This window comes from Ostrinia furnacalis, unplaced genomic scaffold, assembly GCF_004193835.3.
Source record: "Ostrinia furnacalis isolate ACB-3 unplaced genomic scaffold, ASM419383v2 OfSCF4362, whole genome shotgun sequence".
In the NCBI taxonomy this organism is placed as follows: domain Eukaryota; kingdom Metazoa; phylum Arthropoda; class Insecta; order Lepidoptera; family Crambidae; genus Ostrinia; species Ostrinia furnacalis.
Window position 1 is genome coordinate 106,721 of NW_021134601.1, and position 16,642 is coordinate 123,362.

Here is a 16,642-nt window from a genome sequence, read left to right on the forward strand (position 1 = left end):
TATTTTATAGGCTTAAATAAAATTAGAAATATTCCAAATAAGTTGTCGGGCCAGGAAATTAATTCTTGTTTAGAGATCAAGCGGGAGCAATTTGCGAAATCAGCGAGAAACGGTGTTAATTACAAGAGGCCCTGATGAAGTGCAACGCTCGGCAATCAATTTCGTTCCAGCCTGAATATTCTCAATTTTCTACTAATACTTTTTCAGTAGAAACTAGGATATTATCTAACAATTAAAATGTTGATTCATTTTTATAATCTCATGGATAACCAACTTGTTGATGAACCCAACGATGGTATATTATGCCTTTTTTCCATATAAAGAAAATTTGACCAGTTAGTGTACCTAATGACTTTCCATGTCGTGATATCATTTGATTTCGTATCGTAGATAACCTACGTTAGGATGTATTAGTTAATGCGGGGATTCGTCAGTGGAGAATGCCAATCGATATAATATGGCGGAACTTAAAAAAATCTCAGTAACTCACCATCTCTGTCAACAACGTGAAATAAAATCTTGCAAAGGTACTGCAGGTACAAAGGCAGGTCTGTGAAGCGCTTAGCTTCGCTCAGGTATAAGGCCCATCTTGCCAGCCATCCCTCAAGCGTCGTTCTTCCAGGGATGTTGATCCCGCTCGCTTCGGGGCCACACACGCGCCGGTAGTAGGGTAATTCCGCCCACCTGCAGTCAAGTAATACAATTAATCATGTCTTTAAAAACAGATGAAGTATGTGATTAGATATTGAAAGCAGATTATCTTGATCGATCATCGATGGTAAGTTAAGTATTTACATAAATCAGTAATGTCCAAGTGTTCTGATAATAATGCCAGGTGTTGATAAAAATGTCTTTTACTAAAATGACACGACAAAAGATAGATACATTGAAATTGATAGTGAAGTTTTTGGTATCCTACGAGTACACATGAAATACGTAGCTCAAAATTGGAATGTCGTATATTTTGCCCATATTTTTTCCCGAAGTGTTGGCAAGGCAAATTATAATTTGGGACGTTTACAAGTGCCTGAAATTTGAAAGGATCTAAGTACGGAATAAATGGTTTAATTGGTGTAATAATGTTATCCCACCAAAAACATTCTGTAAAAAACTAGCCAAGTCTCGATGGAGCTGCTTGTTTATCTCTAAAAAGTAATGAAATCTAGACAAAGTCGTGCCAAGTCTATGGTTCCTTACTGCGATTTCTTTATTATTATAGTTAATGTTGTGTGACTTGGCCGTTGAAGGGTGACAAAACCAGGTGCTCCATGACACCATTGCACCAATCAGTCGCCTGAACCGCTACCCACTGACGATGGAAAATTGCCACTTGGAAAACGTTGATTCAACAATAACCAGTCAATTGTAGGTTCAGTAAAGCTGCGTATTTATAATGTATGATTATCTTAATAAAGATTGTTCAACGGCCAAGTCACACAACATTAACTATAATAATAAAGAAATCGCAGTAAGGAACCATAGACTTGGCACGACTTTGTCTAGATTTCATTACTTTTTAGAGATAAACAAGCAGCTCCATCGAGACTTGGCTAGTTTTTTACAGAATGTTTTTGGTGGGATTTCACTTCTTTTTGTGGAACGTGGCAAAATTATTTAACGTCGTCGTTTATCAACATTTTTTTACGATATTAAACACAAATAAACTCAACGACCTTTAAAATGGACAACGAATCAGATTGTTTTTAATTATAACATAACCTAAGCGAACCTTACAGTATAATAAACGAAATCAACGAAATGCAAATTACACAACATTCAACTTAGTCGACGACTTTATCTAGAAAGGAAAAAAATCTGGACACCGCTTGCTAGTGCTAGCGCCATCTAGCGGTGAGCGATACAGGCAAACACCACGGGGCCGGAGTAGTATTGATTATGAATGTGGTTACTCCAGATCTTCGATTTTCCTAGTTTTTATAGTTTTCCCTTTATGTGGCCTTTAAACCCTAACTCTGTACCAAATTTCAGCCCTCTGAGTTAATGGGAAGTACTAGTTCTATTTTGATGATCATCAGTGAGTGAGTGAGTGAGTGAGTGTCGTAAATGCGAAACTTTGCTTTCGCTTAACTTCGGAACTAAATGACCTACAGACTTGAAATTTTGGATTTAAAGTATGTGATTATAGCTTACTAGATAACGAAAATTTCTGCGTTCTGGTCTTATCCAGAGGTTCTCAAATAGGGGCCTGAAAATGCGGCGAAATGGTTCCAGTAAAGGATGGTACGGCAGTGTTTGCTTCGCGCTCGACTTGGCGGGGGCACTGCCGTGCCCCCAGATCTATTTCAGGTTATAGTAAATATTTAATCATTTCCGTGTCTTCGTATCCTTTCAAGCCTTTCCCCCATAGACCCTTACGCCAAACACACATCGATAGAAAATAACAAAGTGCCACTTGACCGCTCTTATCTTGGCGATTTTCATAAAGCGCATGAAAATTATGGCTCTCGCAGAATGTAATAATAACCGCCGAAGCGAACCCATATTTCTGGCCACTTCATGGAACGCCTTATTTTACCTACTTTTTTGACATTTTAATAAGTAGTAGGAATAATATTATTTACCACTATAGGCCGAGAAACAATGTTTTATAAGTATCATTTAGTTTTAAGAAGAACAAGAAGTGGAATCTCATATTATGAATCAAAATGTTAGAGAATGCACCAAATGTTTTAAATGTTATAAGTATACGACGTTATGTAGTTATTGCTTTTCAATTTAAGGCGATATTATAAGTTTAAGAAGATGGATCTAAAGCTCGTATTCACAAACATTACTATTAGGTCTCACAGTGCGCGTGGACATACAGGGTGACACACGAACCAATCACAGAGCTCTATTCAACATAAGCAAGTATCATTTGTGAATACGGGTGTATGTGTTTCCATTTAGTCCAGTCAATAAAGCATTATAGATGGAAATCCGTGGAACACAATTTTTGAATTCGGGACTTTATTTAGACTAGTTAGGAGGTGAACATAGCAAAAGTCCCCGCCCTTAGCCCTTGAGCCGGCGGGGAGAGGGGAGTTTAAGGGTACCACTTTTCGGTTTTTCGCTTAATCCTCGGAAACTATGCGTCCTAGTGACATGGCTACTATGAACCAAAAAAAGGTTATTCAATTTGCTACAGGTGAGACAGTCAAGTTTTTTTATATCTTGTATAGCTTTTGCGGCATCTGCTCTAGAAGGTCTGTAATATTGGAAATTTTATTTTTATCTTACATGTTTCCATCAGGAGAAAATCGACTAAATCAACATTGAGCTAATATTCTAGACATGCGGGAGCATGTTAAGCCTAGTTCCAGGGAGGGGACTGCACCGTGCGTATATTTAGACGAACCAATTGGAGCCACTTTTGACTCCTCATCACTCAAAAAGTACTGTGCATTAACACTTCAAATTTGGCTCATGTGTTGAGACTTGCAAGATAAACATCAGCTTCAAATTTCATAAATATACCTCAAACGGTTCTTTAGGTATTGACGTCTAAAAATCTACATGGCTGACCTATAAGACCAAATTCTAACCACTTCCAGATTACCTTGAAGGTTCAAATTTGGCATCCAGATAGGTAGTTGTGTAAATACAAAGGAACAAATAAAAAACCAGTAAATTTTAACATTTCATAGGTGATAGATAGATTTTAGTGTCCTAAATGTCGATTTTTGAACGTCAATACCTAAATAACTGTTTGAGGTATATTTATGAAATTTGAAGCTGATGTTTACCTTGCAAGTCTCAACACATGAGCCTAATTTGAAGTGTTAATGCACAGTGCTTTTTGAGTGATGTGGAGTCAAAAGTGGCTCCAATTAGTTCGTCTAAATATACGCACGATGCAGTCCCCTCCCTGGAACTAGGCTTAACATGCTCCCGCATATCTAGAATGTTTGCTCAATGTTGATTTAGTCGATTTTTTCTTGATGGGAACATGTAAGACAAAATTAAAATTTCCAATATTACAGACCTTCTAGAGCAGATGCCGCGAAAACTATACAAGATATAGAAAAACTTGACTGTCTCACCTGTAGCAAATTGAATAAGCTTTTTTTGGTTCATAGTAGCCATGTCACTAGGACGCATAGTTTCCGAGGATTAGGCGAAAAACCGAAAAGTGGTACCTTTAAACCCCCATTTCCCCGCCGGCTCAAGGGCTAAGGGCGGGGACTTTTGCTATGTTCACCTCCTAACTAGTCTAAATAAAGTTCCGAGGTCAGAAATTGTGTTCCAGGGATTTCTCTCTACACCGTCGTTAAAGCATTCATTGACTGGACTAATTATTTTATAAAAAATCTAAAATTCTCACACTCATTCTTAACGAAATAAAACGGAGCATTTAAATCTTGAAGAACTAATTACCTCCCTTTTAGCATCTGTCACGCTACCATCTCGCTAAACGGCGTTACTCCTAACTGTATAAAATGACTCTTAATCCCCGAGAATAATGGTTATTAATTGTCTTTTTCCATTACGGTCTGCATTACTCACTTGGCGGGCAGCGGATTTATGAAGTACTCTATGAACTCTTGCTTGACCTCGAGGAGGATGTGGAACTCGGACGAGTTGGGCGACCAGTCCGCGAAGTGGGACAGCCTCTGTGGACAAAGATGGGTTTATATTATACTGCTAAACAATATATTACTAACTACCTATGTTGATGAAATTTTGAAACTTGAAAAAATCTTTTGCATCAAGATAGGTTTGGGCACCAGAACAGTCGCCTGACAAGCGAAAATTGGCTGAATTTTCAATAGAAGCAGATTGTTTTTTTCAAGTTTTAAAATTAGCTTGAGATTAGCTTAGGATCTTAAATAGGTACTTAAATCCTAAGGGCTTGTTCTCACGGAAAACTGATCTGATTGCCGTGGGATTGAATGATGAGCATCTATTTGCAGGTTTGCACCAAAAATGTACCTAATACGATGTATAATTTGAACGTTAAACCTATACAAAAGTGTACAAACTCACGTCCGATTCATAATGTAGATAAAATTGGCGTAGGAGCGTGTTGCGTTTTAAATTATTCCCTTTCATTAGCGCCGTGTTAGTTACCGCTTTTAGCGCCGGCTTAGTTTCATAATTGGCGCCGTCCATTATTAACGGTGGTGACTTCACGCTGTAATTCTCTAAAGCAGTGGTTCCCAAAGTTGTAAGGGCTACGACTCATCTGATACAAGTTCCCAAACTCGGGACCCACCTATAGGAAATGTAACCGTTACCAATATGCCTAAATAAAGGACTCGGATCTGTAGGGTGATGTGTCGTTCTACAAGCAGTGCGCACTCAATGTTGACCCTGACCCACCACTGGGTCGCGACCCATAGTTTGGGAAATCCTGCTCTAAAGCATTGGTTCCCACTTCCCAAACTTATTTGAAACGCGCCTCCTTTCGACCATACAAAAAATTCCGCGCCCCCCTCCTCCAGTCAAGATTATTTATTGGTCGTATCGAGCAGTCTGGAATGCATTCTCTCAGTGGTCGCAGGTTTTTTATACTTAAGTACCGCTAAGATGGCCCGCGCCCCCCGTCTTTGCGCCTCCCTTTAGGAACCAATGCTCTACTGAAGGATTCCGATTCTCTAAAGGAGCTAGGATCTCTAGGTAGTGGATAAGTTATGCTAACTGTTCTGCTAATAAAGTAGACTAAAAGGTTATAAATATCTATTTACTAGGTGTATAGAATTAATGAAGCTGCTAGCCAGACGATAAATTTATCTGTTTGAAAAACTAACTGAGACAGACAAGATTTTTATAAAAAAAGAAAGATTTTCTGCGACGAAACGAAATTCACACGGCTATAGATGAAGACAAAAGCTGCTCTAGTTTTGAAATATTTGTTCTCGTCTACCACGCTTAAAGAAGAAACGTTTAAGATACGGGATAATCTACGTTTAAGATACGGCTTAAACAAACAAAATGAACGAGACAAATAATACTACTTTACATTTCTTTACTAAGCACACTGAAAGTACCCAAAAGAAATTGGAATGCAATTTCGACAAACGCTTCTTTCAATTGAAAAGCTCCAGTACTCTAAAGAATACAAAATGAGTACGTATGGTATTGGCCCTTATTTCCAATTCCAATTATTATTCCACTCCAGAGTTCAATGGGTACACTCAGGGCCGGATTAACCATCTCGGGGCCCCTAGGCACAGCTCGTTTCGGGCCCCCCCTTTTTTTGTCGCGGAGGAAATGCTTTGCGCACTTTCACCACTGCCGGGGGACAGGGTGGTATGTGGGACTCCCGGCGCCCTAAAAAGTGAAAAAAGTGAAAAGNTAGCATATGACACTCATGCCCGCGAGTAGGACGCCCCGCAGGAGCCAGTTGAAGCCTAGGTTCCACAAGAGTGGACCGAGCACCGAACCCTGCGGAATCCCGCGGGCTACGCCGCGCCGTTTGAGCTGGCCGTCTCTGTTAACATACAGGACTTCGCGGTCCCGTGAGTAATCGGCCAGCAGCGCTCAAAGGTACTGAGGCACTCTGTGATGTTGAAGTGCCTAGAGTAGGTATAGTGGAATGAATCAGGTTCCACAATATCGAAATATGACTATTGAATGTGTAAACCAAAATAAGGCGAAGTTTTGAGGTGGTTTGAGTTTTGTTGCATAAAAATAATCTTTAACATTTTTTTTTAAATTTTTTAATCGGGAGTGCTGGGCCCCTGGTCATAGTGGGCCCCTGGACATAGTGGGCCCCTAGGCACTGGCCTAAAGTGCCTTATGGATAATACGGCACTGGGTACACTCCGCAACAGTTCGCTCAAGGACCACTTTATAAATACGGATACATTTTCCTACCAGCCAGGAATTTTTGTGAAAGAACTCTGCTTGTATTTTTTTTAATTCGATGATGATATTTGTGCTGCTAATTAAAAGATTCTTATTTTGAATTTTGAAATAAAAACAAATGAAGATCATAACCTAGGAAGGTCATTGACAGATTCCAGGTGATAAACAATTACCTACTGATTATGTGAATATTACGCGAACTTTTTATCTCATTATTAAAAAAACAAAAACAAAAGAGAATCCCTTATCGGTCATAGCACGCATTGTTATCACTTTCTTATTCGTAACTGCGTTTTAAGTCACAATAACAACATTTATTTTCAGCAACGTATAAGATGGTAAGTTATAAAAGTTACACCAACGAGGTCTACATTGGACTCTCGACTAGGAGTTAAATCTTTAGGTAGGCCAGGAAAAGCGGGAAATAGTTCAGATCTGTTTCCAGTTAGATAGTTTGGCTTGTTTTTCAGTCTTTTAAACTTAAATCTATACTAATAAAATGCGAAAGTAAAGCTCTGCCTGTCTGTCTTGCTTTCACGCCTAAACTACTGAGCCGATTTTGATGTTTGGCATAGAGATAGTTTGTCCCGATAGTTTTATCCCGGTTTTTTAAACGGACTCGCGCGTAAAGTTTTCCACGAAAAAATTGAAATTTCCATTGAAAATTCCACGCGGGCGAAGCCGCGAGCGGAAAGCTAGTCTGTAATATTTCAGGATCCTCGTACTAAATCGTACATATTAAGAAAAAAACATACTCTTCACGTAATATATCAGTGCTGATACCTTCATACCTCGAAGAACTGGTCGAAGTCCTCCTCGCAGATGACGTCATCGCGGTCGTGGTCCAGTAACTCCGCGAAGAACAGCGTGAGTTTGTCCGTCTGCACCGAGCTGAGCTGAGCGAGCGGCTGCTCCTCCTCCAGGTCTAGACATTCCAGGTCTTCGCTGCAGCGGTTCACCCATGTTGCTGCAAGAAATAAACATGGTAAAGCAATTGCTCCAAGTTTGATACAGGGTGATTTTGTATTCAGTATCCAATTTTTTTTAAAAAGCTCTACATACATACTACATCATAAACATTTTTAAACATGGTATGTTTCGGGAAAAATATTATTGAAAATGTAATTCGCGGGTGCCCGTATCTTAATTCGTAAAGGTTATTTATTTTCGCGTACCATTACGTATATTAAGCTTTGTAGTTAAATGTGTGTACGTATTTTTCTATGAACGAAGCAATTATTACCCACGTGTGTGAAATTTTGAAACCGCGCGCAGCGGATAAAAATAAATAATTAATTAAAAAAAATGTTTTCTTTACGTGAATCGATTAAGTTGAGCTGATTCTGAGTCACGCCTAAAAATTTGGATACTGATTGCAAAGTCACCCTGTATTTGTTATGACGACTTGATAACGGATAAACTTAATTAACCTAATAAATATTCGTACTTAATTGACCTGTATAATTGTAAATATTCGTATCTGTATATTAAATAAACAATTGAGTCAGTGTCAGAGCCACGTTGATAAGTAAGACCTCCCGCAAACCACCGACTTAGTTGACCAATAGTTAGACCCAATTATAATTTGTATGAAGAATCAGCCGATACCAGAATGTCCACTTTTACATGTCCATACTGAGAGTTAGTTTTTGCAATATGAACGGTGCACATTAAGATTATTTAAACATTTAAAGCTGTGCCCAAAGACTTAATAGTTGAATTATTATCATAATCTGAAACGTCATAAAACTGGTACTATCTTAAATAATACCTATCTGGTGAATTATTTTAAGTTAATTATTTCATAACTTCAGCTTATATTTCTTCGCTACTATAAATGTAATGTCACTAAATTCCGGCGCGCGAGCCGAGCTATGACGACACTTTAACAGCATTGCACAATCTTTATGAACATGCATTTCTTCTGAAATAGTTTTCACTAGCGAAAAATTGCCAGTTTTTACGTCTATTTTATTATGTCACACGACGTGGCAGCCGAATTCTTTAGTAATAGAGCGTCGACTTTAGAGCATTGCAGAATTTTGTCAAATATTCCTAGTAGACTAAGAGCTAGTGAACGCCAGACCTACGTCATTTTATAAAAGCTGAAAGTTTGTCAGCATATGCTCCCAATATAGGATATAATGTTGGTGAATTATGAAGTTTGGGTCGTGGTGGCTTTGGGAGCTACCCTAAAAAAACTGTCTGGCAAGAAGTTGGAACTGTCAAAACTGTCTGGCTGTTGGGGAAAATACTTCTAATTATTGCCCAAATATTATACATAAAAATCAGATTTTATAGTATAAAACGTAAGTCTAACTTTTACGGTGGCTTTTTCTGTATATTCAAAAGACTGTAATTCTACTAACGTTATACCATTAAATCTGATTTTTATGTATAATATTTGGGCAATAATTAGAAGTATTTTCCCCAACAGCCAGACAGTTTTGACAGTTCCAACTCCTTGAAAGACAGTTTTTTTAGGGTAGCTAGGGTAGCAATATAATTCAATCTTTATTGCATCGATCTCGTTACTTACAAATCAGTCTACCTATGTATGGGACTTAACGAGACGATTTCTATGATGATGTTTAGAGGTATTGGAAAAGAGGATTTTAATAAAACATTCAATTCCTCAAAGCCAGTTTCATGGAATCCGATCTCAGTGATCTAATAGACTGCTTACATTAATTTCGTAGAAATATGAGTTCTATGGAACAGGCTTAGGTAAGCAAGTTTACATTCGCATTGAATTGTTGGGTTATTTGAACCATAAAATATTATCCCTGTTACAGCGTGGTCCACCCACAAGGTGGGCAAACGACCTCATAAAGGTAGCAGCGCTGGATGCAGGCCCTACCAACCGGTCAATATGGAAATTATTGGGGGAGGCCTATGTTCAGTGGACTTCCTGGGGCTGAAATGATGATTATGATGAAATTATATTACTCAGACATAATACTTACATAATATGTATTTACAAATAAGTAAAAGTATAAATCAATAAGTAAGTATTTATCATCTTGGAATAGCGCAGAAACATCTAGCTGTTATAAGAATTGGTAAGGAAGATTTATGTTATGTTTCTGGTCCTAAATAATGGCAAGGATTTGTTAAATATTGCCTTAAAACCTTGGGATCCTTTTGTTTTATTTAGCAGGCTGATCCCCGCAGTGTAAGTGTAGAGCTGAACAAACTTGGCACAGGAATAGGCAATTTAACTTTCATTTCGTATTTGTAGCTATTTCTCGAAGCACGTGCCTTGGGTCGGTCTTGGTAGGCTTGGTACACAGTTTGGGAGGGCGCTTTGCATTCCCTCTTCGATTTCGAGTAAGTAATGGGAACAGCCCTAAATTAATTTTCAATTTACAAGCCTATACCGCGGTTCTGCTCGTGTGGATTCGTGAAATGAATGGGAAGGCAAATGGTGTATAGGTACATTCAAGAGTAACTTAGCTAGAAGGGGGAATTTTTCGTAATCTGATAATAAACGACTGCTGGAATTTAATGATACTTATAGTTTTGATAAGCTAGTTTACATCAATGTTCGTGTTGATAAGAAATTAGATTAGAGATCTTTAAGGAATGAACCTAATGGTGTAATAAATAATCAAAGTATGTAATCAATCGGTTGATGACGTCTCGATTAGCATTATCTTTGTCATGTTAGCAAAAATTCTTGTCATTTAAATTTTTGATTAGATATAATAACAAAAGTCATTAACGTGACAAAGATGATGAATGACGGAAATTTTTTAGTATTCTGCTTTATAACGGACTGAAAACGTAGACCAAGTCGCGGGCAAAAGCAATTTTATATAAATTGAAACAAATCGTCGGTCGTGAACGTTATATTTGCTCCCTATTTTACGAAAAATTTTAATAATAAAGTTAGGTAGTACTTACTTCTAACTTTATCCTAATCAAAATAATCTAAAAATGTTACCCGTCTCAGACTATTCAAAAGATTAGGCTGAGTTGCATCACCTTATTTTAACCATAACATTAACAATAACTGGTGTTTTTGTATGGAGTTTGACAGAATTTTGACGTTTGTTACAGTTGAAGTAAGATGGTGCCGTAGCCTAACCGTCGCGTTCACCGCTGTTTTAAAACCACTCCACAATATCTCTGCCAACTCGACTAAAATATCATAAAAAGCCGTGATATGTAAATCTCAGGGGTCCCGGATAACACCGCACTGCGGGGTCCATTGTTCTGTAAGAGGCGACCGCGACCGTAGCATTGTTTTGTGAAGTTCGCAAGTTCAACCTGAATTTGGGAACTTTATGACAAAGATTCGGCAACATTTTAATGGCTTTAATAAGGTCAGGGAGTACGTGGTTGTCGACTAAAGTGGTTTTCTTTTTATTGGACGTAACTAAAATCTGCCAGCGTACATTTTTGAATATGTCATTCAAAGTTATCGCTATCGCGTTTTACTTAATTAATTAAATAACTTTTAGAGGTTGGCTTATAAGTTATCTATAGTCGTCGTATATTTGTTACATTTCTGCGAAAAGTATAATAAAATAGTCCTTCAGGAATGTTAAATCACAGAATTCACGTACCATCAGTTGAGATACAGGCCAAGAGCTTCCTCATTGTGGATAAAAAAAAATCCTTAGGCCGGTCAGTTGCAACTGCTCGAGCGGTTCGTGTATGTGCTTCCATAGAACTCTGCACTTCTGCAGTTCACAGTGCAGTCGACAGCTTGAAGCTGTCGACCCTGACTGCTTCAAGCGGTCCGTGTATTGCCGCTCAGTTAAAAGCCCACTTTTTTTTAAATTTAAATTCATTTATTTAAAATAATTTATTTTGCAAGTAGGTAATCTCGATTGCTAGAAAGCTGTTTTATACGTCCTAGTATTAATTTAAACTGTATCTCAGCAAGGGACAACAAATGGGAAGAACCAGGCGTAGCCACTGTCAGAATTGAATATCGTCAGGAGGTAAAGACTTTTTATCAAAATACCTACTGAAAATGAGCACCATTTTTCTACGTCACAACTAGAGTACTTATTCCACATTTTGTTCACCATATAGAGCTAGATATAAAATAATAAGTAATCATTAAATGTAATAATTTAACACTTACTCGTACAAAACTTTTCTGTGTCGCCATTGTAAGATATCTTGATGGGCATTCTTGAAATGAAATCAAATCAAAATATATTTTTAAATCAAATCAAGAAGACAACTAGATCACTTGCACGTTATGAGTTTCTGCGAGCACTGGTGGTCTACAATTGCCGGTATACTCGCCTCGCCGGCGTTTATAGGCGTGGTTTGTTTGTATACCGTCGGTAACAAAAGTCATCGATTACACAATCTTATCTTCATTTTCAGGTGCAGCAGCTATCAAGGTATTTGGAGGATAAAATTTAAGTAAGTCGAATTAAATGTAACCTCTCAACTATGGACATAATAAGGCAGTGCCTGCTATAAACAAGCAATTTATCAAGCACATAGCCTCGCCTCTCCAACCCGTCTGGCCAGCGTGGGTAGTGTAGGCCAAATCCTGCATTTGCCTCTGGTAAATTAGAGGGTTGTGCTCCTGCAGTGGAGACTAAATGACCTGATGATGATGATGATGACTATTTATGTCTTTGGATATCATATACCTAGTTAGAAGAAAAAAAATTTGATATCAAGGCAAATAAACCCTTTATTTGTCAGGGGTGGCAATGGTATGGTTATTGATATTGAAGATACGTCTAAAAGCATCTTCAATATCAATAACTTTATAACTAAACGAACGACGCAGAGCAAAAGACAATATTAATCCAATAATACCCGAGTTCAGTTTTTATTCTCGACTGTACCCATGACGTAGGTCCTAATTTACAAAGTCACCTCACGTCTCCAAAACAAGTGACGTATTGAGTTTATCTGGCTGAGCCAAACATTAACACTTCACACACCTACCTGTGCAAACAACGTGCGATATGTAATTTGCAATAATATTCTTGACTGAGTGATTGTGAAATTACGAGTGATCTGATGAAATTTTAACGTTTTGACGATTTTTTTTAACACTCTATGATAGGAATGACGAATTTTTATGTTTCAATGTGCAATTTTTTCTTTAAATAATAATGTGTCGTATATTTTAAGGTTTTGGAGTTATCGATTTATTTAAACAAGGGTGACGAATTTTTTCTAAAAAATCTATGCAGCGCATCCCTGCCCTATTATTTTTTTAAATTTTAATAGACATTTTGTGTAATAAAAGTGAAACTTTTTAAACGGATAATGCAACTAGGTTCAGTTATGTGGTACAGAAGAATTTAGGTATAGCTCCAAGGTCGTGCTGACAGTTCAATATGTACCTATGTAATTAAAGAAAAGCTTACTGAGTGACTGTAACGAAAAAACTGCCTACGAAAAAATGAACTTCGAAAACTTGAGCCTTCATCTGCTGATTAATATATGGAGGGCTGGTTACGTGGCAGAAAACCTACTAGGAATGCTGTGTTAATACTGATGATGTCAACTCATTAAGCAAGCAAGCAAAAGGCGTGGCTATGGAATACCCTTACCAATGAAAGTTATACGGCTGAATACGGCCTATGTGACGTCAGGTAATGAAATTTTTGTGTTAATTTAGCTCTAAAGCTAATAAGATTTCATTATTAAGTGATAGAGTCACCTTATTCAAACATAAAGTATCGAAGAACCTTTGAAGTATACTATAGAATTGAGAATGTTACTAGGTATGCAAAATCACCTGAAACCTATGTTACAGTTAGGCTTTTACATTTACAAATACATTAGTTTTTATTTCATTCAAAAATACCCAGTAGTTATGATTTTATAGGCATTCAAAGTTCGCTTAAATATTGAGTTCCGCCGACGGTCACGTGACCCCGCGTGACGTACATTCACAGTGTCCGCTCACTAGAAAACGGATATAAACATACTCAAATACATTTTTTTTGTAAATACAAACTTATTATACATATTAACACCCAGACTCATCACAGAAATTAAAATTGAACCAAACCCAAACTTGATGCAATTGTGTCGTTTTATTGTGAATTACCTTCCAGCTCCATCATTAGACCCTGATTACTATATAGAATTAAAGTACTCATCAATACAAAACGAACGAGCCCAAACTCGATGGATGTAAGTCGTTTTATTATAGAGTTCCTATGGCCACCTTCCAGCTCCATCATCAGATCAGCTCCATGTCATCATAATATTGTATGGTCATCCAAATCACATATTTTTGCGAAATTTCAGCTAAATCGGTTGCCTGGAAGTTGTTCTTAATTCAGCTTGCAAGATTCCACCCATACAAATATGAGCCAGTCACTGTAATATGACGTCACGCGCATAAAATGGAGGGCCGGCTGCCGCCCGCACTTTTATAATTCAATATCTTAGAAACTAATTGACGTATCGAAATAATTCTTTCACGTGTATTTTTTATTTTTAACAGAGAATACAGAAAGCTAAAAAACAAAATTCGTGAACATTCTTCATTGACATTAGAATTGTTTGCGATGTGGTGCAGAGACAGATTGACTGTTTCAGTTTCAGTAATGTGATGGTTTAATTGATCCAAATACCAGTCGTTCAATGTGCATTATAATCGTTCTAGAGACTACTTGAAAGAGTCTTCAACCCGCCATAGTTTTGAGGAGTTCATCAGAAACAAGTTAAAGTGAAATGAAAACACAGCACTTGTCTAAACTTTCTGCAATAGAGGCAGCAGCTGCAGTTTTTAATTACGTAAGTCTTGCTCCAGGGATGTTATGGATATGAAGTTTCGGTTATGGATACGGTTACGGATATTTGAATTTAAAAATGTTAAATTCAAATATCAAGATATCCACATAGCCACTTTATGTAAGTACTATGACGGCATCTATGATTAAGGTAAAGCAGGGGCGGATATGAAATGGTGCCAGGGAATGCCAGACAAGTAACAAACATTAAAAAATATTAAGATTTAGACTCCGCCTATATCCGAAACTATCCGAAACTTTTGAATCGGTTTCGGTTACAGTTACAGATATTTTTTTATTTCGGATATCCGATAATTTCGGTTACGGTTACGGGTATCCATAACATCCCTGTCTCGCTCTACACTGTAGTCTAGGAATCTAGGAATTAATGAAAAAAGTTTAGCAATATCTTTGATAGAGTGATAACCAATCAAAGAGTCAAAATATAAGTCTGATAAATCATTGTGAAATCAATAATCCTGAAGTCGATTGTCAGTTCATAATACAAAACGTGACTCCCATATAACCAATTAGATAGTCGATATACACTCTATCGGAATTTCCCACTAAACTCCGATAGTCAATAATCACGACCCCGATACGATAATTAAGACACGATCGATATACTTATCAACCGAAATATCCACGTGTGGTCCCCATCGGCTGAGTTGTGGCTGGCCGATAATTACCTGCTTTATTGAATGACACTTCTATGATAGTTTTGAGGGAAAAATAAGTAGGTAAGTTTTCCAGAAATGTGTGTACTTACCTAGTTACTTATTTTTCCCTAACTGGCATAGTTAAATATAGATTTTTTTATAATTTTGCTCTTGGGATGCTAGAGTCGCATTTAAAAAAATATATTGCAAACTAAACTGGGTAAAGGCGACTTAATGGTCTGTGCTATGATTTTCTAGAAATTAGAGATTAGTGATAATATTAAAGGTATGTAGTGGTGCCTAATTTATAACCAATGACGTCTAATATCATTTCGATAAATATTTTGTTTTCTTTATATCTTTGAAACTAGATAGGTACCTACCTTTTATCAACCGACTTCAAAAAAGGAGGAGGTTCTCAATTCGACCCGTATGTTTTTTTTTCTCATGTTAAGACAATTGATAATTATTTTTAATTGTATATTGCTTAGTTGATTTAGGGTGTACTCAACAGTATTTAATCTTATCTCGCAATTTCCCCACCATATATTTTAAGTGACAGCTCAGTATCTTATCTCAGAGATTATTTTTATACGATTTGAAGGTCACCTTGAAAAGATACATTTAATTAAATTACTAGTGTTTGCCCAGCGGTTTTAGTTTGGGCGGGGCACATAGCTCGTAGAGACGATGGCCGTTGGGGCAGAAAAGTTCTTGAGTGGCGACCACGGGCTGGAAGACGTAGCGTGGGCAGGCCTCCTACTAGGTGGACCGACGATCTGTTAAAGGTCGCGGGAAGAGCCTGGATGCGGGCAGCGCAGGACCGTGCATTGTGGAAAACCTTGGAGGAGGCCTTTGTCCAGCAGTGGACGTCATTTGGCTGAAACAAACGAACGAACGAACGAATTGACAACGTATGGTTAACAGCATATAAGATAAATAAAACAAAAGAAGCAATAAAAGGTCTTGTACAAAATATTGTAAATACATATTATAATAATACATGTTGTCCCATAAAGACCACGCTTAATTTATGGCGTATGCAGATCGAAAGATAAAGAAGATACTTAGGTAGGTCACCACAAACATTCACCGTAACCACTCCACCAAAAGCTATAAAAATATTCTCAACGTTTCTCATATAGTTCACTAACATACATTCCGCATAGTCCATTTAATTAACCGTATCAGTCATACGAAAGCTTTCAAGATACACCTTTTCAGAATCAAAAGGAACGGGAATGTTTTGGTTTCAAAGCCTTTGCTTTATTATGGACTGGTTTTTACGAGCCCGTAACTCAGGTTCGGACAGGGGATTTCAATGAGCGCTCTCTATGGTCGGGGAATACCCGCTTGATGTATTTCCCTAGTGTTCTCTCTATGAGCGCGCAAAGAATTCAACTGGATAATACGATAGTGTTGAAAGAGAAACTTTAT

The 16,642-nt window shown here is 37.6% G+C and overlaps 1 protein-coding gene across 1 annotated transcript in view; it reads right to left on the reverse strand.

Moving 5' to 3' along the window:
* Positions 1-16,642, reverse strand: part of LOC114359399 (uncharacterized) — a 133,603-nt gene that overhangs the window by 6,780 nt on the left and 110,181 nt on the right. The window contains exons 4-6 of the mRNA XM_028313793.1: positions 7,602-7,777; positions 4,507-4,613; positions 491-684 (exon numbers count right to left, since the gene is read on the reverse strand). Of these exons, the coding sequence (XP_028169594.1) occupies positions 491-684; positions 4,507-4,613; positions 7,602-7,777 (477 nt within the window). The remainder of the gene's footprint in view (positions 1-490; positions 685-4,506; positions 4,614-7,601; positions 7,778-16,642) is intronic.